Source organism: Meleagris gallopavo, chromosome 1 (assembly GCF_905368555.1).
Source record: "Meleagris gallopavo chromosome 1, MGAL_WU_HG_1.1, whole genome shotgun sequence".
Taxonomy (NCBI): Eukaryota; Metazoa; Chordata; class Aves; order Galliformes; family Phasianidae; genus Meleagris; species Meleagris gallopavo.
The window spans coordinates 180,871,968-180,898,085 of NC_139404.1; the positions used below are offsets into that span (position 1 = coordinate 180,871,968).

Here is a 26,118-nt window from a genome sequence, read left to right on the forward strand (position 1 = left end):
AGTGGGCAACCGAAAGTCAGAAGATAACTTGGACATGACTTTCTGATTGGGGGGACAGGAAATATAGCAAAGAGAATTGGATATTTTCTGCAACTTTTTGCAGTAGCAGAGTACAGTCCCATTTATTTTACAAACAGTGACAAAGCTTATGGGTACTCAGAGGTGAAACAAACTGTGTATGAAGAGGCACAAAGAAGAATTTCCTTTTGGAAAATATTATGCTTCAGAAACCAGCATTCAAATATGGCCTCCCTCCACAAAGCAACTACAAATGAATGCATAAAAAGAAATTAAGAAGATAGATAGATAGATAGATAAAATAAAGCATTTTAACTGTTATGTAAATTCAGAATAGCACTTCAATCCACTTATGAATTTCCAAGCCCTTTCAACAGGAGTAACACTTGCGAAAAATATGATATTAATTTTCTGAAGTACAGTCCATCTGGACCTTTTAATTATTTTTAAAATGAAGAAGTTCTGAGTTTCAAAAAAAAAAAGTATTTTACAGGTTTTGTGCATTTTTTTAGATAAATAAAACTGGAAGGTGTGAAAAGCAAGCCAAGTAATTTTGCTACAGATGCAATGTCTTTGGCTTCTAAATGTAGCCTTCCACAAAAGTGCTGGACATGTCAAAGTTTTCATCAGCCATACAAGCCTGGCAATCCACAAATATAGCAGTGGAATTTTACAGGGGCTATCATAAAAACTCAGAGAAAATCCTCCTAACTCTTTGCAGGGAAGAAACACAATGAATTGACCAGGTCCTTGTTAATCCAACTTCAGAATTCTGTCAGCTCTAATTCAAGTATTCTCCAGATAGCACCATTAACTCTTTTAGAAGGATGAGTCATCTTGAAGAAGTTTTAGATGAATTTAGAAGTCATCTGCTTTTTGTTGGCCAACACCTACATTTAATTTCAATTCTTTTACTCATAACTGTACAGCTAAATAAAAGAGTTTAAAGGCCTTATTTTTTCTTTCTTTTTTTTTTTTTTTTTTCAAAACACCTATTTACCAGCGCAAATACTAGTAATAGTACAGGATTTACTTTTCCTTTCAGGAATAGCAAACATTTAAGTCATTTATTCTTAAGTTGTCTCATGCCTATGGGATGCTGGTTGTAGGAAAATAAACCTGCATGACAAGAGATTACACAACTAGCACCTTCCTCGTTGACACACAGATTACAGATCCTTTTACCCTTACTACAGAATACACTAATGAACAAACATCTTTTCAGTAAGAGGATGTCAAGTTGGCCTCTCACTATTTAATGTAGCACAGCATGTGCCCAATGCTTCACTCCTATTCTCCCTCCCCCATTAGGGCTCAGTGCAATTTCCAGTTAATACAGGTTTCTTTTATCATTATTACACAATTAAAACACAGAGGGTCTTCTTCAAGCTTTCAGTACTACTGAGGATAAAAGTGGCTGAGGTTAATTATTATAAGCACGAAGGTTTCTTTATTTTAGCTCACAAAATGGAATAAAAATTGATTTCATGATGTCATCTAGAAAATCAATCAACTATAACTCCATGTAGTCTTTTGACTCACTGTCTAAAGGAGAAACAGTGAAGGAGGAGATATTCTCAAAACTGATGTTGAGTGGGGCCAAGTCTAACAAGGGAAACCTGCATCAGGATGCCTTCTACTTATTTTTAGATTGAAAAATCAGGTGTAAAGTTGTGTTTAATCATTTTTGAATGAACACTAAACTTGCATGGCACATATATGCCATCTCAAAACACTGCTATATACTTTTCTAGCATCAGGTGGATACCATAACAAAGAATAAATAAATCTGGTTAACCCACACTATTTTACTAAGTGTTTTCAATGATCCTTGCCAAATGCAGCTAATTTGGCTTGGTCTATTCTGTTCAAAGTGTAAAACAGTGACAGGAGATACTTCTGATCACATATAGCTTTGAATTCTCTCTTGACTTTTCACATATTTCCTGGCTCTGTTTTCTTTCATCACATGATGTATCACTAGGCTCTCCCAAATATTCTCAGATACAGATGACAGTTCTATTGCATCATTTTTTTTGGAATTTGTTTCATTCTTACGTCTCATTGCATGAATAATAATTAGGCACAAATTGGCAACTATTTTAAAATTGTGGCAGACTGTAAGTAGACAACTTTTCTTCTTCTTCTTCCACCTTCCACCTTTTTATTCCATTATGTGCATGTTCATTAAGGTGGCTGAGTCAGCAGAGCTCATAGCTAAAAAAAGTGGAGGCTGTTCCTGCTGGGTGAACTGTGGAGCTTGTTCAGGCAGAGAAAGGTCAAGACACTGCAGTGTTTGGCAGAGACCTTAGTGCTTGTAGCTTCTGCAGCAAGGAGAAAGGCAGACATTCGGAGCACAGTGTAAATAGACTGACAAGTTTGCTACTGAGAGGAGACACAAAGGACCACCCACAAGGGACCTACCCAAGAAGCATCCTACTCACAAGATGCAGGGAGCAAGAAACAAGGAGCTTACATGTGTTTTCACTCACTGTTCTCTCTGGCCTTAGCTACCTTGAGTGCATTTTGAAGAGTCAAACATTTATTTTTCTTTAGAAATTTTCCATCTTTAGAGAAGCAATAATAAGAAAAGTCTTTGGACATTCAAAAACAGAGCTTTTGTTTTATCCTCTAGCTAAGCCATTTTTTCATTCTTTTAATTTTTGCTGTGTATCTTTTCATTGGATTTGAAAGACATCTCCTTTACTCACTTTTTTCCTGCACATACAGATAGCCTTCCATTGTCCATTGACTTGGTGGTCTGTAATCTTGGTTGGCTGACTTCATTCTTTGCATGAGTCTCTCCACTTCCTGCCTCGTGCTCTCAAAATTATTCCGGGTCTAAGATCCCCAAACATACAAACAAACAAATCAACACACGTTACCTCATGTAAGTGTAAAAATGATAATTAAATGAAGAACTCATAATGCCAAGGAGCAAGACTGCATCAAAAAGAGACCAATAGAAGCATCTGCAGTAGACAAAAAAGGGAAATGAATACCAGAATTATAATTTCTTGCTCCAGAAGCCTGGGAATAACACAGTAAAGGAGAACCAAATTTAAGCACACAAGTCTGCAGGTTACTAACCACAGAAACAATGCCATCTCACATTTTCAGGTATGCTTACACAGTATTTTGCAGACATGCATTCTTCTTCTGTGTGTACTCCAGAATAGGCAGACAGGATTCAGGCTAAACAGCTAAACTAGAGGGTACTGATAGCATAACCTCAAACTTGAACTAGTAAGCCCCACTGAACCACTGAAACAAGTGCAGAATACAATGGTTTGGGTTTATGCCAGGGTGAAGTCTCCAGACACTTGTGGTCTCTCCACACATGGAAGCAGTGTGGTTCAGAGACCTGTGTCCATACCCACAGTAACACTATGGATGCTGACACTCAAATTAGTCAGAGCATGGTTACAACTGCTTTTTGACAGGACTCCACAAACACCACAGTTGAGATTTAATTATGTTAGGCAACAACTAGGTCACAAGTTGCAGAAATGTTCCAAAATCATAGAAACAAATGCTGTGTCTGCTCTAAAAATCATGTGTGTAAACAAGCAAGCTGCTAGCCAGAAGAATAATTAAGTACAAAGGTGGGTAATTCATACTTGCAAATGCCTGTATGCATGTACCTGCGTATTTTTTCTGAATTCAATGGGATCAGTGTTTCCCTCCACTTAGCTAACACAGTGTAGGAAAAAGGAGAATTATTATGAAGTGCCAGAGGTTTGACAGACTGCTACTGACATACCAGATGTTGAACACTTTGTTCCTATAGGCAATAAAATAAAGATTATTGTAATGTTTTTGCAAGGCCACTTTGAAAAATTGTATTATGGAATCTAATCTCAGCTAGACAGAAAAATATTGTCTGGGCTTTATACACTGGTAAATACTTTCCCATTTAGCTGGCATTCATGGACTTTCACTACAGCGTAATAAGGTATGTTAAATCTTTCCCTTGAAGACAGACATAATTTAATTAGTTATTAAACAGAAGGGGAGCTAAAATTCAGCTTTGAACCTTGCCAGTGATATTTTTGGGGTCAAGAACCAAATTTCAGACCAAATTTAGCAGAGGTCATTTTGAGCCCTTCAAGAGGTCAGATGCTGTGCTACTGAACAGGGGGGGGTTTCTATACTAAGAGTGTAACCCCGTTTGTCTATTAAGGTTCTAATTGTTCTTTTAAGCAACCACGCCTTTGTATTAAGTTATAGAAAACCAAGCCCAACTGACATCTGAAGTAAGCTGCTGACACAGCAGAAGTGACACCGGGCTGTGTTAGGACACAGGGACCTTTTAAGAGCTTTTAAGAGGGTCTGTCACTTCTCTGCTACTCCTACAGCATTTTACTGCTGATACTTTAACCTGTAGAAAAGTTTTAAGAACAGAAGCAGAAGAACAGATCAACAATTCTGCAAGATTGTGAGACCTTAAAATACAGAGCAATAGAGAGGAGAACCTCTGACAACTACAACAGACAGCCTGAACGCCATTGTCCATGAGGATTATCCTCAGCTCGTCTTTCTCTATACTTCATCTCATTCTCAGTTTGGGTGTTGCTCTGGGTGACAGGTCAACAGATAGCTCAGCTGAATAAAAGCAGATGAGGACTTAGATCTACAGCCAGACTCCAAACTTCTCTGTAGCACTACATATATATGTTTGTCTGACACACAAATATAATTAAAAATATTTTATGTTGATCCTTCTGCACAACTTTGCATCCATCATTACCTCTGCAGTCTATTTACATAGTCAAGCTGTGTTTAAGTACTGCTTAACAAAGAATGTATTTACCTATTTCTTAATTAACATAGAAATTTAGAAAATCCTTTAATAATTCTGTTTCTACTGATCCGTGCATAGAGCCAACTAACAGACACAGACTTACAAAGCTACTTTTGGCCTGTGCTCTGGATTCACGTGCCTTGCTGGTACTTCAATCAGCCTCTGGACTGAACCCATTTTTCATCCTTTTACTGAAACTGTGCTATGCAACAACAGTGACCCCTTGTGCCTTCCTCTAAGAGTCTCAACAGAAAAACCACAATTAACAAATGCAAAACTTGACAGAACAGTCTGGGAGGGTCTACAGACAGAGAACACTTGCATTTTGTTCCCAGAGGAAAAGTTTGATCGAACAGAAGCTTTTGCCTGATTTTCCCAAGAAGCAATTTAAATGAAATCTATATCTGTATGTGAACAATGGACACAAAAGAGAAGGAGCTACAGAGGAAACACAGCCTTAGAAAAAGTCCCTCCCCAGTCTTCCTGTAGGCCCCCTTCAGATACTGGCATTCTGTGATCTTAAAAAAATAAACTTTAAAAAAAATAAACAGCATTCTGTACCTGCTGAAGCTCTTTGATCCACTTATTTCAGAAGATAGGCCCCACTCTCAAGAAAACACACATTTAAGCATATCTGAACTACTGTGTTCTTAATCAAACTTGGCTGCTGTTCTGCTCTTCTGGTTCTAACTCCCACGACTCTGATTTGCAAATCACAAATTAACTACATGAATATTACATTTTACCAAGTTCTTTCTGGCAGCTTTAGAAATAATTTATATGTATTCATACCTTAATTTGATTTCAGCTAATACCTTCTAAGATGTAGAGCTTCCATAAAGTACTACAAGGCTACTCTAGTATCTCCAAATTAGTTTACAAAGCAAAATACACATTATTCTTACATTCTGCAAATTGAACTGAAGCTGCTGCTTGTATGGTGCAAACTCCTGAGCCAGTTCATATCCTTCATGGTAAAATGTAAATAATCCTTGAAGAAAGGCCAAAAGCTGGAAAGGCAAAATTGAAAAGCATTACTGATTTTAACATACACTCTTAATACTTTAAATAACATGAAGATTACAGAATGCATGCTAACTTGTAAATAAGAAATAGGCATTGACTACAATAGTGAAAAATTTATTGGTCTTAGCTGCTACACTGCTTGCTATTCAGCAAAGTATTAGAAAGTAAATCTAAGAACAGCTGATTTTCCATTTGTTTTCATCAGGAAAACACAGCAAGCCTTCAGCAAAAACATCCTGCCTCTTAACTCCTAGAACACTCTGAGCTTTCATTACTTGCAATGGTATTGCTTTGCTGAGCAAGAAATCTGTGGTCAGACCTTAGAAAAAAAGAGGTGTTAAAAGGCTTTTGCCTCATAAAACTGTCATTTTTATAATAATTTAATTCACAGTCCCAGTCATTTTGTCCAGTATTTCAGCTGATGGTGTGCACTTTCCAACCTCATACTATCAGAAATCGATGCTTTTTTTTTATCTTTGAATTTTTTTTTCACTTTCTTCATAGTAATTATGTGGACCATGACCTATTTTCCAAAATGAGACTCTTGAAAATAAGTTCTGGGCAGCTTAATACAACACAAGAACTCCAGACTATTTCTTCCAATTCAGACCAAGATGTGAGTTCTACCTGCTGTGTCTGTGACTGACTCCAACAGACCAGCTGAAGCCTATATGATCCAGATGAATGCTTTTTTTGAAGTTTGTTCTAAAATAATTTTTAAGTTATAAAAAAATGCAACTGTATTTTCCGAAGATTTATCACATTAGTTAATACATTTCTACCATCTATTAAGTTTTAACTTAAAACCTAAAGGTAATTAAAATATTTAAATGTAAATTAAAATGTTTAAACATTTCAGTAAGTTGTCCTAGCTATTACTACTACAAACTTTTTTAATTATGGAGTGTATAAAATTTGTATATAAAATTTATCTTACATATTCCCAAGTAAAGAAAACAACAAAAATGAGCTATGAAGTTGGATGTACAATAACAAAATTACTGCTTATACAAGTGGGACAGATTTATCTGAGTACATGACAGCCATCAAAACTCTCTTCAACCCAACTGCATAACTAGCTGTCCGGGCTGTCTCCTACACCAGTAAAAAATACACACGTATCCAAAAGCATAATATTTGTTCCTTTAAAGTTCTCTGCCAGGATGGGATGAAAAATCTAATACAAACATTTCTCTCTCTCCATGGATAACTGAAGTAGCCTAGATTCAGGCAACAAAAATTCCATAATGTATATTTATTGCACTTACATTTGTGCTACCATTACCACAGATGACTGTAAACGAGAGACTAAAAAAATACAGATTTTAACATGTATATATTTTAATTAAAGTTTACAATCAATCTCATTTGTAGAAGTGTAACTAATTTGTTACATTAAGAAATGGATGAAGTTGGAAGGCACCTCTGGGTCCATGTGGTTCAACTGCTGCTCCAGCAGGGACACCTGGAGCAAGGATGCTCAGGGCCATGTCCAGGCAGCTTTGGGAGATCTCCAAGGAGGAGACTCCACAGTTTTTCTGGGCAACTTGTGCCAATGCCCCATCACCAACATAGTGCAGAAGTGCTTTCTGGTGTTCAGAAGGAACCTCTTGTACCAGTTTGTGCCCATTGCCTCTTGGCCTGGTACTGGGCACCGCTCAGGGTGGTGACACTCTCGACCTGCAAGTGATACCTAATGCTGCCAAGAATACTATTAGCCTTCTCAGCAGCAAGGGCACACTGCTGACTCATGTTCAGCCTCGGTGTCCACGAGGACCCCCAGTACCTTTTCTGCAGAACTGCTTTCCAAGTGGATATTCCCAGTATGTCCTGTTGATCCTTCTCATGTGCAGGGCTCTACACTTCTGCTTGTTAAGATTAAGGAGATTCTTGTCAGCCCAGTTCGCCAGCCTGTCAAGATCCCTCTGGATGGCATTATGACAATCTACTGTATCTGTCACTCCCTGCAGTTTCAGGTCATCTATGAGTTTACTGACAGTATGCTCCGCTCAATCATTCAAATCATTAGTGAAGATATTAAACAGGACTAGACTGCTGATTGGACAATATTGACTGCTGGGGCACTCTGCTCATGAATGACCTCCAACCAGACACTGCACAACTGACCATTACACTCTGGGCTCAGTTGTTCAGCAAGTTTTCAACCATCCCCACTATCTGCATATCCAGCCCATACTTCAACAGCATCTCTATAAGATCTTACAGTGGACAGAGTCAAAGGTCTTACTGACTTACATACAGGAACATGATACACAGTGCTCCTCTGTCATCTATCAGCCTGCTGATTTTATTATAGAGGTTTATGTGTTGGTCAGGCATGACTTCCTCTTGGTGAATCCATGCTGACTATATCTGATGATTGTCCTCTCCTTCATGTGCCTTGAAATGATTTCCAGGATGCCATCCCCTTTCAAGGATAGAGGTGAGGGTCCTCCTTCTTGCTTGCCTTGAAGATAGGAGTGACGTTTGCTTTCTTCCAGTCTTTGGGCACTTCTCTCAGTTGCCATCATCATCAAGCTGAGATTACAGAGTAGCTTCACAATCGTAATTACCAGCTCACTGGGCATATCTGGCTACATCCCAGCAGGGCCTACAGACGTGCAAATTTCCAGTTTGGTCTTGTATTCCCTGACTTGATCCTCTTCTACCAAATGTTCATTTTTCTTTCCCTGGCCATTCAGCCTGGCCTCTGGGACCTGGGATTCCTGAAAGCTGATCTTGCTGGTAAGGACTGAAGCAAAGAAAATATTCGGTACCTTGGTCTTTTCACTGTCCCAGGTAACCATGTTTTCTGTTTCATTAAGGAGAAGACCCTCATTTTCCCTCGTCTTCCTTTTGTCACTGAAATATTTGCAGAAGCCCTTGTTACCCATGATGTCCTTGGCCAGAATCAGTTTTGTATGGGTTTTACTTTTCCAAACTTGATCCCTACTTGCTCAGACAGTGTCTCTGTATTCCTCTGAGGCTACCAGTCCCTGCTTCCACCCTCTGGAAACTACCACAGTTTGACAGATGAGAGGTGAAGGACATAGCTCTCTAGGCAGGTGAACAAATGTGATGACTTCATCATGCATCCCTCACATCCTTGTGCCCTGGTATTACTGAGCCCTTCAATGAACATTTCTGACTCAGAAAGTGAGTTCTGCCACATTAGTAAGTTAAATCAGCTTCAGTTTTATAGACCATTGGTGCTGCCAGAAATAAAAACGTGAAGACGTGGCTGGGACTTCTCCCTTGTTTTTTACTGGTATTGCAGGATGAAATAAAGTCATGACATCAGACAGAAATCTCATGGTTATCCACAGGTAAGCAGTAAGGCAGTCATAGAGCCTAAGGAGCTGAGAAAATCCTTGAGTACAAAAGACAAGGGTTCTCTACAATGGATGTGAATTCCTGAACCACATCCTACTACCAAACAATGAAGACAATCTAGCAAAGTACTTCAAGGCTTATATAAATTATCTTAGCTTGTAATTTCCACCTGTCCATTTAAAATCATTATCTCAGCCAAAGACTTGGATCTTAAAGTGTCCTATTGGTTATTTAATGGGTTCCAAAGAAGATCCAAATGAGTATTTATCCTAAAAAGCTCCAATTATGTAAACAGCTGTATAAATTTCCGTAATTTTAATGTTTAAAACATAATTCCAACTCTTCAAAAAAAATCAAATTTCCTTTTCTTATGAATAAAATCTAAAAGAAATAAGCAAATTATAACTAAAGCCCTGCCTGCAATCCCGATCCAGTTACTCATATCCATCCCCAAATAGAGCTCCTACAACTGCATAACTACTCCTGTGCATACTTTACCTTATTTAAGTAAAAATAAAGAGGATTAACTTATGTGTAAGCAGGAGTCTACTGATCAGCCCTGCCTTTTTGGCTTAAGAAGAATTGCAGGAATACTGTAAGTTCCCAGCAAAACTGTAGCCAGAGCAGAACATTAAAGCACAACAAAATTTCACCAAAAGATCTAGTGGTAGAAAGATGCAGTATGTCAGGTTACATATGAACTGTAAAGATCAATTTAAAGGATATTCCTGAAGAACACACCTATAAACTATTTAAATTTCAGCTTCAGTACTGAAAGAAAACCAGTTTCCATTATACAAACAGCTTCAACGAGTGCATAAAGATTTAACACTAGATGGCAGCAAAGCTGAATTTATTGGAAAGAAAAAAAAGCAAAATGAAAACGGGAAAGAAAAAAAAAAGGGAAGGTTTGAATACATTTTAAGTCTTGTTCAGGTATTCTGGCAGTTGTGTCTTGCAGAGCGCCTTGACTTGAGATCTCTTGGTCAAATAATCTTTGATTGCACAGAAAAAAAAAAAAAGGAGTAATAAAAGTAAAAATGTGTCTGTCACATGCAAGTCCTATTCCAGTTTGTTCTAGTTCCGTTGAAACAACTGATACTGAGAATGGCATTTGCTTCTACAGATGTATGTGGACAGGGGAAACAAAAAGCACTCAGCAGGCCTGTGCTTTGAGCCATTATCCTAACCACTTCCATCAGCCCAGGCATCAGCATAGCACTGCACAGAGATCTAAAAGCCAAACACTTCTGCCCCAGGCTTACGGTCACAGTGGGGTTTTCTTGCTGCTGATGCTACAAGAGACACTGCTGTTAAGTCCACACTTGTAATTTTAAAGGTATTTATGGTATTTATTTTAAATGATGGAAAAAATCAGTTTTTTCCATTTTTTCCACCAATGTATTTCAAGGTGGTCTTCACATGTTAAGAGGTGACTTGTTACACTGACATCACATAGAACATTTACATCATCAGTTTGAAGGGTAAGACATACCTTACAGTTACCTCATTCTGAGTACCTAATCAGTCATGCAAACAAAAAGTGAGGCCTGAGCTCAGTAACACAACGCTACTCACTATTCAAAGGCTTCCAGGATTTCAACGCATAACCTGAAACAAAATCCAGCTACCTCTTGAGACTTTATTTATTTTTATGAAGAGCCGCTGACCTCAAGACTGCCTGGTCATTTCATTCTCACAGGAAGGAGACTGTGCTTAGGTTTCGGATAGGAGAGGAATTTAACCTTTGGCCTGCAGCACATCAGCCAGAAGTCCCTGTCTCCTGAGTTTCATTTTATTTATAAATAGATAGCTTCATTAGATGCTTTTCTATCAGATTAAAATGAATATAGTTAATAATGTAGAAAATCTAAGAAAGGGGAAATTAAATTTAACATCCAGTTTCTTCAGACTAAAATTGAAGTCTCATGAAACCGCCTGCAATTATACAAAGTTGTTCTTTTCCTTTAAACATACACTTTCGTGATTTTGTGACAGCTAATGGACAACCCTTCATTTCAGATTATTTACTGCTTATGAATTCTGTGCCCTGATTCCTCCAGGCCAGTGAGGTCTTGCTGTTATCACAGGACAGAGTAGAGCTCTGGGCAGGAGGTTCACTCTTAATGAGTGCAGCATCCTCATGAAGCTGCACTATTTCTGGCAAGCTGCTCTGGACCCACATCGGCAAAGTTAGGAGCATAGATTACTATCACTTTTTTATTTTTTTAACTTGCTGCAAGGTAAACTTTAACACTGATTTAGTTTTAAGATAGAAAAAATCTAATTCATGATCTGTATGAAAAACTTATTTTCCTTGAAAAGTCCAAAACTTAGGAGAATTACAAAGAGGTAGCTATCTTCATAAAATCACAGATTGGCTTGAGTTGGAAGGGACCTTAAAGATCATCCAGTTCCAATCCCCTGTCATGGGGATGAGGCTGCCCAAGGCCCTATCCAACCTGGCACTGAATACCTCCAGAGATGTGACATCCACCGCTTCTATGGGCAGTCTGTGCTAGAACCTTGCCTCTCTCCAAGTAAATAATTCCCTCTCTTTTAGTTTTAAACCATTTCTTTTTGTCCTATAACTACTCACCCATGTAAAAATCAGTGAAACATTAACACCTTGTGTCTCACAGTCCCTTCCCACTGCACTCCAGGAAGAAAAGTTCTGCACTCTTACCACTTCTACTGTTCTAGGTTAACCCACCTGTCAGTTCTTGCCACACTGCTTCTCCCACTCTGCTTCCCAGAATATTTTCATCTTCTGGCATAGACAAATTGAAGAAATTGGAAGGATCACCAGCAGATAATTTCAAGTTGTATTTCATGTCATGAACTAATCCTACTTCCACACAGACATCACAATTTCATCTTTCTCACTCACAGTATTTCTTTTATTTTGTCAAAATCCCCTTCCAGGACTCAACAAATCAGACTGAGAATTATCTTGAGACATGACACTGACCTGAAAATTAGACCTAAGTGACACTTAAAATTGTATAATCATAGAATTGTCAAGGTTGCAGAAGACTTCAAGGCCTATATTGCCAAAACCTCTCTTCAGGTAGTTGTAGAGAGAGAGAAGGTCTCTGCTGATCCTCCTGTTCCCCATACAAAACAATCCCAGTTTTCTCAGCAGCTCCCCAAATGACCTGTGCTCCAGACCCCTCACAGCTTCACTGCCCTTCTCTGAATACACTTGAGAGACTCGATGTCTTTGTTGTAGTGCAGGGCCCCAAACTGAGCACAGTACTTGAGGTGCAGCCTCAACAGAGCTGAGTGCAGAAGGACAATCACCTCCCTGCTCCTGCTGAATGCGCTGTTTCTGATACAAATCAGGATGCCATCAGTCTTCTCGGGCACCTGAACACACTTCTGGCTCATGTTCAGATGATTATCAGCTAATATTCCCAGATCCTTTGCCTTGCAACAGAATGTTCCACAAACAGCAGAACTCATGAAGAGGAATACATGTACACAAACTAGGCTTTTTGCAGCATTTGAACATCTTTAGAGCACCCAAAGGAAGATGAGTAATGTAGTAATTTTTTTTGTACCTGATTTTAAAATGTTAGGCTTTATGCTTATTCACTTTCATCTAGGAGCAAATGCTCATATGTCACATACTACTTACATAAACCAGGCATTTTAAAAAGCCTATTTTAAGCCCCCTTTTTTTTTTTTCTTTTGTCTCATTATATTTCATTTGACATACTTTGCCTTATGGATTTTAGTGAATGCTTTTATTACAAGATGTTGTATGAAACAGACTATAAATAAAAGGAAAAAAAAGGAATTCTGAAGGTTCAAAATTTTGACTGATATAACAACTTAACCACTATTTATATTCAGTTTGATTAGAAAAAAAACACACCTGTAGCCAGAAGACATTTTGTGAAAAGGCTATCAGTACCCAGTTAGCACAGTATTTCCCATACCTTTATCTGGAACATCCAGTAATGGACTTTATGCAATAAATAGCCCACTGCACTGAGCAGCCCAATGATCTCATGCAGGAGACCAACTGATCCACTCCAAGTAAATTTTCTTTACTAGATGAGTACATCTGGTGAGAAAAATACCTAGCTCCACAACACGGGATCTACTATCAACCTCCCCTGTTTGCCTGCTGATTATCAGCACTCGCGTACCAATAATTTCTTCATTTTGATGATTCATAGCTGTTGCTGTGGTGGCTGACAAAGCATGCAGACAACTCCTGGTCAAAAGGATAAAGCTCAATATTTCAAGCTATAATGTACATAATTAAATTTATTTTTCCTGTCTAGCACACAGGGTGAAATATGCCTTATTTTAACTACATTAAATTGCACAACAGTATTTTCTGACGTACAGTTTCTTCTCAGCATAGGAAGATTCTATTACTTTAAAAGAGCAAAAAGTCTCTATACTAGGGTCAGAATTAGTTTAGGATTGCTTGGATTTTCCAGGATGTGAGAGTTTTACAGAAGGAGACAGAGAGAAACAGTCTGGATTAATTTGTGACAGGCAGAAAAATGTTCATATTTAGGAATCCAAGCAAAGTTTTAGTCTCAAAGACTTGGCAGCTGCATGCCATGAAGAGAGGATTTCTGTCAGTACTGCAAGCTGAAATCAGTTTCATTAGCTTGCATCAATGCCAAACATTCAATATACAGTACATTCTCATCTCATAGAAAGAAGGCATCTGAGGAGCTCTTCTTAATGACACTGAGTGTTAGAGATACAATTCAACCTGTTTCAGTCAAAAGTGCATCTTTGGTTAGTTAGAAGGAAGCTGGAAGGAAAAGTTATGCTTGTCACGTTCCTCCTTCACAAAAGATGCTCTGCTCTGCTCAGTATGCATAACAGGAAGGGACAGATGACATTGGAAGCTGTCTGTCAATGGCTACAGGTGCTAACTAAGGCAAGCAGTAAGTTAGTCCCACAAGACATGAACAGTATGATTACTACTAATATGCTACAGTGATATGCTAGCACATCACGCTGAACAGCTTCTGGTCCTGACTGTCCCAGCAGATATCTCAAGGCTGTGATGTGGCCCAAAAGGAAATCCCAGATGTAAAATCCCAGATCTATATAAGGACCGTAGAGTACAATTTCATCTTCCTTTTTTCGGCATGTCAAAGCATGTTTTCTTTTTATGCACAGTAGACTGAAGGTAAATGACTCCATCAACAAGAAATATGTGCACCTGTCCTACAGAAGAATTAATTTTTCATATTATTTCATGTATAAATTAGAAGAACATATGTATATGCTGCCAATAGGGAATATTTAAATCCAAAATCTCAGAATTTCAGACACGAAACCATGATATTGGGAAATACCCAGTATATGATGCACAGATAAAACCTCACATGTTGTCCCATTAAAACGTTATGCACGCTCCAAGCCATCTGGCGCTTCACTTCACAGTATTTATGATACTCTTACATAAACTTTTAATAGCCATGGAAAATGCTGAAGCCAAGATTTCAATGCCTGCCTGTATGCAAATGCACTGTAATCACAATTTTAAAAAGAGAGAGAAATATTTATTTTATATTAAAATTTCATCTTTAAACATGTGCATTCTAAATTCGGAAAGAATAAAACATAAACTTACAGGTTCAACAAATTCAAATTTCTTTTTCTCTTGTACTTCTTGAATTTTAAAAACATATTCCAATGATGCTTCGTAAAAGTTTTGATGCTCTCTGTCAATCTGTGTATCTGCCTAAAAGACAAAATGAAATACAATATTTTTACTCTCTCATGATTGCTTTAAAACCTTATTTTGTTGTTATTAAACAGATCTTTCATAAGATTACTTTACAATTTTCAATTTTCTCTGACGGTTTTCAATTTTCCCTGAAAAATAAAATAACCACTTAAAATACATAAATGCAAGTTATGGAATAAATATTATTCAGCTTTATTTCATGGCATTTCCTTGGTGTTTTTTGTTTTCCTCTTTCCTTTGCACTTCCGTATTCTACTTTTGAGGAGAGGTTGAAAGGAAAGAAAGAAAGGCAGAAGTAGGAATCTCTGTCCCTGGCATACAGAGAATTTCAAAGTAGAAAATAGGATAGTAATCTAGAAGGGACAAAAAATTAATATTTCTATTGAAATACCTGAGTATCACATGAACCAAACTTTTATCTAATTCTCAGCTTCAAATAGTTTCCTAAGATTTTATTTTCTTAAATAGAGAATTAAATCTTAGAATGATTACTCATAGCACATGTCTCGTGCTCTGGGAATACAAACATATTTAAATCACTACCCTCGTATATCAATTTTTTTTCACATTTTAATTTTCAAGTAAAAGAGCTACAAGGAAAAATTTGCCAGACATGCCTAAATAATGCCACTCAACATGAAGACCTACATCCAAAATAAAGACATCTACCTAAACTGCTGAAGAATTATCCTCAACTTAAACAGGTATGAGAAATAAACACAGCAGAAAAGTAGTGAAGTATGTGGATAACTCTTGAAGGTGAGATATAGATTCCCCTTTACATTAAAAAATCATTTTCTCAAGCAAATCCCCTTTAGGCTGTGTTTGTCAGCTTTTGGTATTGGGTCATAAGCAGATTTTAATCAAATTTCAAGCACATGTATAAAAGCAGTTTAGCCATTTTTGATGTAATTCCATTTATTTCTGTAAATTCTCTAGCTCATTTTGGCATGAAAAATAACAAATATAGGAAAAGAGGAAAAGCTGGGTGTTGTCTTCCCTATCAAAAAAGAAGTTTTTAGTTGTTGTAAGAGAACGATTGCAGAACTTGAATCATCAATAGCATCACACATAACTAACACTGTTTCTTTAGTTAAGGAAATGCTACTATCATGATTTGGATGCAGGCTTCTTAACAATTCTAATCCACTTCCCCAGTACAATGAGCACTGTTTCAAACCTTGGGCTTCAACAATATCTTTCAAGTTATTCAGTACTAGCATTACCTTTCCATCTATAAAAAGCAAATCAAGAAAAGGAGTAAAAATACTAATATTTTGAAACATTAATCAAAGACTCAACATTGTAAGAATTGAGAGCTTTATCACAAAAGTAACTGTCACATGCTATATGTATAGTGCTTTCAGCTACTGTTTTCTTTTCTACTCTGTGTTAAAAGTTTTAATTCACAAAAAAATGTTATGAAAGTAACACTATAGATACCAACAAAACCAGTTGCTACTACTCTGGGGCATGATCCTGACTCACACAAGTGCACTCAAGAAGCACCTGAGACAATTTCAGCTTTCACATTCAAGTTTAAAGAAATATAATTTGGTTTCAGCAATGAGCTATTCAACACAATAGTATTTATTAAAGACCCAATTAAGTCAATCTCTATTCTGAACAGCATTTTAGCAGACTGCACCAGTACTTACTGGTGAGATAACTCAAGGCTATCTCAAATATGAATGGGTTCCTACACTAAGGCCATAAATACCACAACTGTACAGGTACTAAATCATAATGAGGGCTACAAAGATAGTGAAGCATCCAGGAGGGAAGACATATGAGAGGAGGCTGAGGTCCCCTGGTATCCTTAGCCCAGAGCAGAGCAGGCTGAGGGGAGGCCTGATGGCAGCTGCAGCTCCTCACAGGGAGCGGAGGGGCAGCGCTGAGCTCTGCTCTCTGTGACAGCAGTGAAAAGACAGTATTTTGAAGCTGCTTTTTGATACTAAGGGAAAAAAAAATACTAATCATCCACGTGAACTGTGTCAACAGTCCTCTAGGCTTTCAAAATATCCAGCACGTGTCAATTACATGAACACATGTAAACCACTCTCTAAAGACTATGTTCAAACCATCGAACTTCAGATGCTTAATTATGGTGCTCTCATCAGCACCTGATTGAGAGACGTAAAATAGCCTAAAGCAGCAGAACTATGCCCTTCCTATCCCTCCACCCACCAACTCACATACTGTGATGAGGTATCAAGAAATCAGCAATTAAAATGAGCAGTGGGCTAAAAAGAAGAAGTACTTTTGGTGTGATAATGCTCAGTCCGTGAGTCAACAGACATCGGCTTTTGGGCCAGGAACTGGTGCCTGGTGTTTTATTTATGGTATGGGTACAGTCAAAACATTTCTTTGGTAACAAGGAGATCCTACAACTGTCTGAAAGGAGGTTCTAGAGAGGTGGAGGTTGGCCTCTTCTTCCGGGTAACTAGAGAAAGGGCAAGAGGTAATTGCCTTAATTTGTGCCAGAGTAGATTTCAGGTTGAGTATCAGGAAAAAATTTACTGTGAAGGAGTGGTGAGGCATTGGCATAGTCTATCCAGGGAAGTGGTGGAGTCACCATCCCTGGAGGTTTTCAACAAATGTGGAGATGTGGCACAGAGGGACATGATTAGTGGACATGGTAGGGATGGGTCGATACTTGTACTAGATGATGATATTGGCCTTTTCCAACCTTAGTGATTCTATGATTCTACTGATTTTCTATGGTGTCTTCTGCATGTGGGAGGCCTGTGTTGCTGATTCAACACACATCTGCATAAAAATGAAGGAGATAGAAATGACAAGCTATGTCCTATGAGCTTTACAAGTGGTGTATCCAGAAAAGCAAAAGCCTCTGTACAAAATTTTAAATCCTGAGATGTCACTTAGGGACTTAGTGGAAAAATTTGCCCTGGTTTTTCCATTAGTTTACATACTTGAGCCAAATCCATTGTTATTCTACCACAGTTTATTAGATTCAGAGTTGCTACTTTTCACTTTAATTTCTGTTTTTAGAATGCAATCATTCTGATGTCTCAAGAGCAAAATTATTTAGAGTAAAGCAGTGCTTAAGTTCACTTCTCCACATTTTGGCAACAAACTGTATTTTTCTCTGGTGCTGTTTATACTCTAACAACCTTTTCTTTATCAATACACAGAATACTTAGGAAAAGTGAAAACTATATATACAAAACTTTGATATATGAATGGAACAATTAAGCAATCCCAAATAGATATTGTCCAATGTAAGCTGATGATTACATACACAGCTGTGGTAATTCAGGATTATAAACATTATTAGAAATTTTTAATCACTACACTTCATTTAATTCAAATTACAGACTAACTGGTAAACATGAAAAAAACCTATGTTTTGTGAGTATATGACAGTCACACATTCTGTGAAAACTTCATCAGCAAAAGTATCCTCAGGATGAAGAGTCACCATGATATAGGTAATCACACCAAAACAACATTAACTACTCATGGGGAAAAGAAAAAAGAGAGATCAAATTGGCATTTTTTAGTGCAATTTGATTCAAAGACAAATCATAATTATTTCTGCCAGAATACAGAAAAATCCTGGAATCCTCCTACTAGACTAGAAGTCTTCACATCTTTCTCTCTTTCTTTCTCTCTTTCTTTTTAAAGGTAAGAATTAGGCATACAGACTCTTTAAAGCTGAAGTTGTGGGTACCATTTCAAGACATACTGCAATCTCAGAATAAGGTGAAAAAAAATAAAAAGAAGCATAAAAAGCATCATTACAATCATTTCACTTTAAAATTTATGTGAAACAGAAACATAATTGCATTGAGTAATAAACCAAATAGCAAAAAGAGCAATTCATTTTTTGAATTTCAAGTACTCCACATTTACCTTATAATATAAAAGTCACAGTTTTATTGTAGTAATATAAATCATATATGTTGTTGCAACCAATAAAGATTAGTTTTGCAATTTAAGGTACAGAGAGTTGGACATGTAGAATATTTCCTTATTAAAATATTTAACTGTTATGAAAACCATATTAATCTCACTCAGGAATTTATATTCACACTGAGAATAACTACAAGAAAACATCACATTTCATATAAATAAAATACAGCATGTCTATTATCATGATCTCCATGCAGACTGGAAACTGGGTAATGGAAACCAGATAACAGATGATCATCAAGGACCCAGTCAATAATTCTAAGAACTTACATCTTGCAAATGAGATTCCTTCTTCTTTGCTGATAAATTTAAGTGCTTCTCTAGGATGGAGTAATATTTCTCACTTTCCTTGTCAAACTTCTTCTTCCCATCCTGAAAAACAAACATTGTCAAGTAAAACATTTCATTAAGCATAACAGCTAACTTAATTAAAAGAAAGATGTAAAAATATGTTTGATTATAAACACATTTTGATCAGTTCTGAATTGAGAGTGGACTGATCCAATTAGTAAATGCTGAATTAAGCAGGACTTTTGTAATAAATAATAAATCTACATAACAGACTGGCGCAATTTCCCATAATGAATATGTATAGGGGTATTTTGCTAAGCAGCTCTTTTCCAAGCTTAATAAATATACTCACCTGTCTCATATTGTCTTTGTGGAAGAGGTAAGTGAGTATAACTTATCTGATGATAGAGGCCTATCATCTGCATTTAAGACTAATACATACTTATTTTCCACTCACATTCTTAAAATATGTGGATGATGGAAAAGTACATATGTGGTTGCAAAAGGAAATTGGTCCAAAAGTCTGTTTCCAATAATTTTTTGATGTGTCTGAATATTTAAGCTTGTCCCATTTAAAACAGTTATCCCATCTTTCTTTCCTAGTCCTTTTAAGCTTTTCACCATGTGCAGACAATCCTCACATTTTTACCAGGAGCCTAACGCATGATGATACAAAAGAGAGCTATTGCTAAAAGTAAATTAAGAAATACGTCGTCTTCTGTAATCTCATTTACATTGTATACTTCGAAAATTTTACATCTGATATTCATGGCAGTTTAAGAAAAATACACCTTTCTCTCTCTTTTTTTTTTTTTAAAAAGTACCACATTTCAGGAAACAGGAAGAGGAATTAAAACAAATATATGAATCACTAATAATAAAAATATAATTTTGAATTATTAAAAATGTATATCCTTTAATTGAAAGCAACCCTCTGCCAGCAATTTCTACAATCTTAGGTAAAAACTAATGATTCTTCCCAGTGTTTCACAAGTTGAATATCTTGAAAAAACAAAGTAAGGTCAATGTGACCAGTCCCACTCACACATGTGCAAAAGCTATTAATGGTGAAAAATTAATTACTGTACATAACAGTAACATCAGGTCATAATCAGAGCTGCAGTGATTCTTGAACTGACCCCTTTGTCCTTAGAAATTGTTATGAACTAAACAAACAACTAGTTTGCATTTTAGGTTGGACCTGTTTTTCTTTGACATTTCATGTGAAAGTCAGGTCAGCCAGAGAAATAAGAGATAGAAGAAAAAAACTTAATGCCATCAATGAAAACTTCTTGACTAGCTGTAACAGTAGCTTGCTATTGATTAGTTCCATTAACTGAAGTTTACAGTGGAACTATAAAAAAAGATCCAAAACTTTATATTCTGAAAAAAGAAACAACCCATATTTAGTGTGAAAAATATGCACAATTTAGTGTTTTTACTTCACCATAGAACTATATTCAAATATCTTCTAAAGAAATCATAGGGAAAAGACAGAACTTGACCCAGCAAAATATTAAATACAAATAAATACAATAAAATTCTCCACACCATTCTATATTTCATTGCAGCTATGCAAAGGAAAAAAAAAAAAATCTTGCATTTTGCCTCAAAAGGGAAAGGAAAGCATATGAATTATTCTCCAAAATCATTCCCAAAAATGTTCTGAAAAGAAAGAGAGAAGACACAAGGTAAGACTCATCAAAAGACCAATTAGCCATGAAATCAACTTTTACGGGACCAAAATTACAGACCAGTTCCAAGGCGAGTTTTAGGGGGAATATTCAAGTCTCAGGCTCTTATAATCAAGCAAAAGTATGTGAGTACCTCAACAGCTTCTTCGGTCACCAACAAACAACATGTTCAGTTGATCACAGAACACAGATTTGTATCTTTTGAAGAACAGCTGCAATGAGTTACCTGCTCTGTTATCTTCTGAGACAATAGTGTTAGGGTGTTGAACTAAAAATTAGTGATTCTATTATCTAAATCCAAGTGGCACAGGTGCCATCATGAAATCAAACCAGGAAAAGCCTTCCCCCAGCATGAAGAATACATCATTGAAAAAGGAAAGATGTTGGTTGTAGGTGATACTTCCCTACAGAGAACAGACTCCACAGATCCTCTTCCTAGAGAAGTCTTCCTGTGGCTTGGATGAGGAAACTACCTAGCCTGGTATGGCCAACAGACCACAACCCCTCACTGCTTTTCCATATAGGGAGAGATGCTACATATGGGTCAAGGCCTATCAAAAAATACTTCAGGGCTTCGCAATGATGACTGAAGGAAATGAATGCACAGATCATCTTATCTTCTCTGCCTCTTATATTGGATAAGGACATGCAAACAAATCAAAGGATCTTATTTTTAAATACCTGGCTTTGTGGCTGATGCCATCACCAAAACTTTGTTCTTTAGACAACCAATTAGCCTACACGGCACTGGGTTTGTGGCATGGGATGGGGTTTGCCTTTCTCGAAAAGGAAGAAGGGTTCTTGGGGAAAAGTTAGCAGAGCTTTTTGGGAGGGCTTTAAACTAAGTCTGAAGGGAGACAGAATGGGGGAGAGCGAGCCTTCCCATGATAAGGTGTGGTATGGCACAACTAGATAAGAGGAACAGTGTGCTAGCAGGGGCCTTGAAGGACATCCTTCCTTGAAAAGCACTTGTAACACTGCAGCACATGCAAAATCCCATGATGATGAGGCAGAGATTGCTGGGGCAATAGGAGAAGGCAATGGAGAATAACAAGGGAAATACTTAAAAGGAATTAAGGAGTTATCTTTCAAGGAAGTGACAAGATCAATTGCCCAGCTGAAGTATCTCTGCAATGCATGCAGCTTGGAAAACAAACAAGAGGAGCTGGAAGCTACTGTGCAACTAGAAACCCACAATACAGTAGACATCACTGAAACCTAGTGGTTTCGTGCTAGCCATTGGAGCATGGCTAGCAATGGCAACAAGTTGGGGGACAGGCAGCGATGGAGGGGAGGGGATATTGCTATCTACAGCAGGAAACGAATAGAATGTGAAAAGCTGTCCCTAAAGGACAATCATGAGCAAGTGAAAAGTCTGTGGGTAGAGACCAAGGCAGCAAAGGTAGCCTCGTGATCACTGTCTACTACAGGCCATCTGATTAAGCGGAGCCCGTTGTTGGAGGCCTTCTACCTCCAACTACAGGAGGCATCATGACTGCAAGTGCTCGCCCTGCTGGGAGCCTTCAACCACCAGACATATGCTGAAAAAGTAGCATGGCAAGCTGTAGGTAGTCCAGGAGGCTCCTGGAATGCACTGAGGATAACTTTCTGAGTCAAGTAATAGGTGGCCCCACCAGCGAGGATGCAATAGCGGCCTGTTGCTCACTAATGCAAACGAACTGATTGGTGACATCAGGATTGAAGGCTGCCTGGAGTGACTGGAAAAAAGGCAACATCACACTCATTTTTAAGAAGGGTAAAAAGGATGACCTTGATAACTACTGGCCTGTCAGTCTCGCCTCTGTACCAGGAAAGATCATGGAGCAGATCCTCCTTGAAGTTATGCTAAGGCACACAGAAGATAGGGAGGTGATGCGGGAGAACTGGTTCAAGTTCAGAGAGTGACAGTCAATGGCTCAGTGTCTGGATGGAGATTAGTGATGAGCAGTGTCCCACAGGGGTCACTGATGAGACCAATACTCTTTAATACCTCCATCAGTGACATCGACAGTGGGGTCAAATGCACCCTCAGCAAGTTTGCTGATGACACCAAGTGAGATCCCTTATGACTCCTATATACCAATAAAAAAACATATTTGAATGTACCAAAGTCTCTGAAAACTGTTTACTGCATAAACATTAACAACAACAAAAAAAAACAGACTCAGAAGCAGGTGATTCATTTTCTGGAAGAGAAGAAAATTTCAGCTCATTCCAAGAGAACTCTCTCTTCACACAGTCAGTGACTCACAAGCACACAGGCGCATCCCAAGTGAAGTCAGAAGTTTATCTCCTTCCAGCTCCAGCCTCTCATTTTTCAACTCTCAAAACACTCCATTATACAGAGCAACTGCCCAAATGAGTCACTGGAGTCCTGGTCCCTCCAGTCTGTGCTTGTGAGACTAGCAATCCTGCTTTTCTGCAATCCAGGAGGTTTAAGAAGTAAGTTTCCTTGTGAAGCTACTGCCTTGAAGTTTAGGAAGATGGAGGACTGCCTGTCTGCAGATCCCATCTTGGATCAAACTTTAAGAAGCAAAGAGTTGTGGCAGGAGAAGAAAGGTCCAGCAATGGCCAGCACCACCCATAACACAAAACATAATGTATGTGGCCATTACAGAAATGCTGCTGCTGATCTCAGTACCATGCCTCTGGCTGCCTTTCTTCCTTGTGCATCCCTCCTGCTAGTAATCCTTGTAGTACATCTCTGACCTGGAAATGTAGCATTCTTTTTGGGGAAAATGTTGGCTAAAATATATATTATAAAATAGACTTAGACAATTCAGATAATTCTAGATAATTCAGAGGGTTCTATTAAAAATAATAAAAATACACAAAAAAAGACAAATTAAAACCGTATCAATTCTGCAGACTCTAAGCATTGTATATGTCTGTCTTGGCTGTTTAACTGTTCTCAGGTGGGTCAGGTCACTATGACTTAAATCAGTACAAATATATGTACAGCTCTAAGTGCCTCAAATTTCCAACACGCTATTAGGAAAACCCTTAACCACTCACTGAACTTGAAGTTCAGCTTCTAACATTTGAGGAAGTTTCATTAACATCCAGTATTCCCTTGACAGAGCCAAGTTGTACACTGCTGGATCCAGATTTACTTCTTGTTTTTACTTTCTCCTTAGATTTCCAGTATAGCTTCATTTGGAAAATGATCAAACAATCTCCAAAAGGTAAAAATTATCACTCATGAAACAAATTTTGCTCAACTGTAAATGTTCCAGTTAGAAATCTAACTCAAGAGACATTCTTCAATCACTCTTACTTTACAAAAATCTGTGGATGTGAAAAGATCAGACACGGATTGTCAATAAGGAGATTCAATTGAGTCATGTTTGTTTCTTGTATTCAGAAAGATTTTGATCCCTTGCTGTAAGTAATCTAGGCATACAACTAATCACTGGCATTACTACCACAAATTTTAACCACAACTTGCATTTTTGTATGTGAAGCGAAAAGAGATACTATATTTTGATTTCACTTTTCCAGTGGGAATGTCAAATTTCTTTTTTTCTAACGGACTAAGTTTGCCATTACTCTGTGTCCAGTATTGTGTCAAAAATTTTATGTTTACTACTAACATTGTTATAGAAACTATTCCTCTCTATTTTTCATAAAGCTGTTGCCATCCTTGCCTTTTCTTTCAATTTATTCTAGTTGCAATGACTTTTTGTGCTAGCATATCCTGGTTAATCTTACATTTGTTCCCAGATAAAGTATTTTTACTGTCTTTGTCCCAGTGTTCGTACTTAGCTTCAGAATGCTAATCTTTAAACTGTAAAGAAACCCTGCACATTTTGTTCTGGATCATTTTAAATAGTATCTTTGTGTAATCATTAAAGAAACATATTTTGTCAGACGTGATTTTAAAAGGATTAAAAAAAAAAAATGAAATGAGAAAACATCACAAAGAAACCATCTGGAGAAAAAAATTCAGTGAGAATCTCTTACTTAACTAGAAAACAAGCAAACACGAAATAGAGATGCAACAATTTTTTTTTCTTTTCTTACTCCCAGTTGGTCCATGCTTCTCAGCACTTCAAGTTGTGATACAGAAACTGCAGGAAATGGTGCAGCAGTGTCATGAGTAGACAAAATTGAGCCATAGTGTACTCAGTTGAATTCAGTAAAGCCTTGTTCCTTTTCTTTTTGACAAGAACTACAAAAAGGTCAATAATATGGAACACTGGGGATGGCTTGCCGCTTGGATATTAGACTTCAAATCTGTTTTTTCATTGCCTTACAAAGAAAAATTCAAAGTGTCTTACTACGAAGCCACTGATATTTTGTTTGGAGTTGGGGATTCTGGGGATCATCTCTTATTTGTAAACAAGGCAAATAAAAAAAGAACGATAGAGTGCAAACTGAAGTAAAATGAATCTTCAAAAGTCTGATAGGAGTTTAGATCGTATGGATTTCATGGGGATGTGAGGTTCAAGTCTTAAATGTATGAGAAGAAAATCATATTATCTTTATTTCCTTTTGTCTTAGGTCTTCCTTAGAAAGTTCATGGACGATGAAGGTTGTATGGTGATTTGCTTTTTTAAATAAAATAGTAATTATCTAAGAACACAAACTGCATTTGGATAGATGTCCACTGGTAGGATTTCTTTTTGAAAGAGATTTTGGTTTGTTATGAGAACATTCAGAAAGCCAACATAAGGCCAAAAGGAGTAGTAAAAAGGACACTCAAAACTTTTTCCCTTGTGCTCTTCTTCACAACAAGAGAAAGCTACAAGGTTACAGGACCTCCATGTATGCATTGTTTGCAGACAGTATGAAGTGAAACAAAACCATATCATAAAGAAGAAATTTCTGTTTAATACGAAATAGGGTTAACGCAACCATAATTCTTGACTTACGTTACTCATAACTGCTAGTGAAAAATCTTTCAAACTGAAGCCAATTTCATCATGTAAAAAATTAAATTATCCAGAAACTATAAATCTTCAGATCAAGTCTTTACTAAAAAATAACCATATGCAAACTATGAAAATGCAGTGAGCAATATGGTGTGTAAGACACAAACAATTATAATAAAAATAACATATTGCCACTGTGAAAAATAATATGGCATTAAACGGGAAATACAGGAGTGTTCAGAAGCACTAAAGCTACTAAGATAGCTCTTAAAAACCGGCAGTTTAAAAAATAACCTCATTTCAGGTATGAGATGCATAGAACTACCAATGTATCTTAAACAGACCCAAATTAATCTAAGCTTATGATGGAACTCACATCTGTGTAAAGCACTGAATAACCCTGCAAGAGAT

General features: G+C 37.4%; 1 protein-coding gene across 2 annotated transcripts in view; it reads right to left on the reverse strand.

Moving 5' to 3' along the window:
• The window catches only part of ARHGAP42 (Rho GTPase activating protein 42), a 168,561-nt gene that overhangs the window by 48,202 nt on the left and 94,241 nt on the right, over window positions 1-26,118 (reverse strand). For both annotated transcript variants that reach the window (XM_085216322.1, XM_085216321.1), the window contains exons 5-8: window positions 19,119-19,220; window positions 14,796-14,906; window positions 5,728-5,832; window positions 2,730-2,859 (exon numbers count right to left, since the gene is read on the reverse strand). In XM_085216322.1, the coding sequence (XP_085072448.1) occupies window positions 2,730-2,859; window positions 5,728-5,832; window positions 14,796-14,906; window positions 19,119-19,220 (448 nt within the window). The remainder of the gene's footprint in view (window positions 1-2,729; window positions 2,860-5,727; window positions 5,833-14,795; window positions 14,907-19,118; window positions 19,221-26,118) is intronic.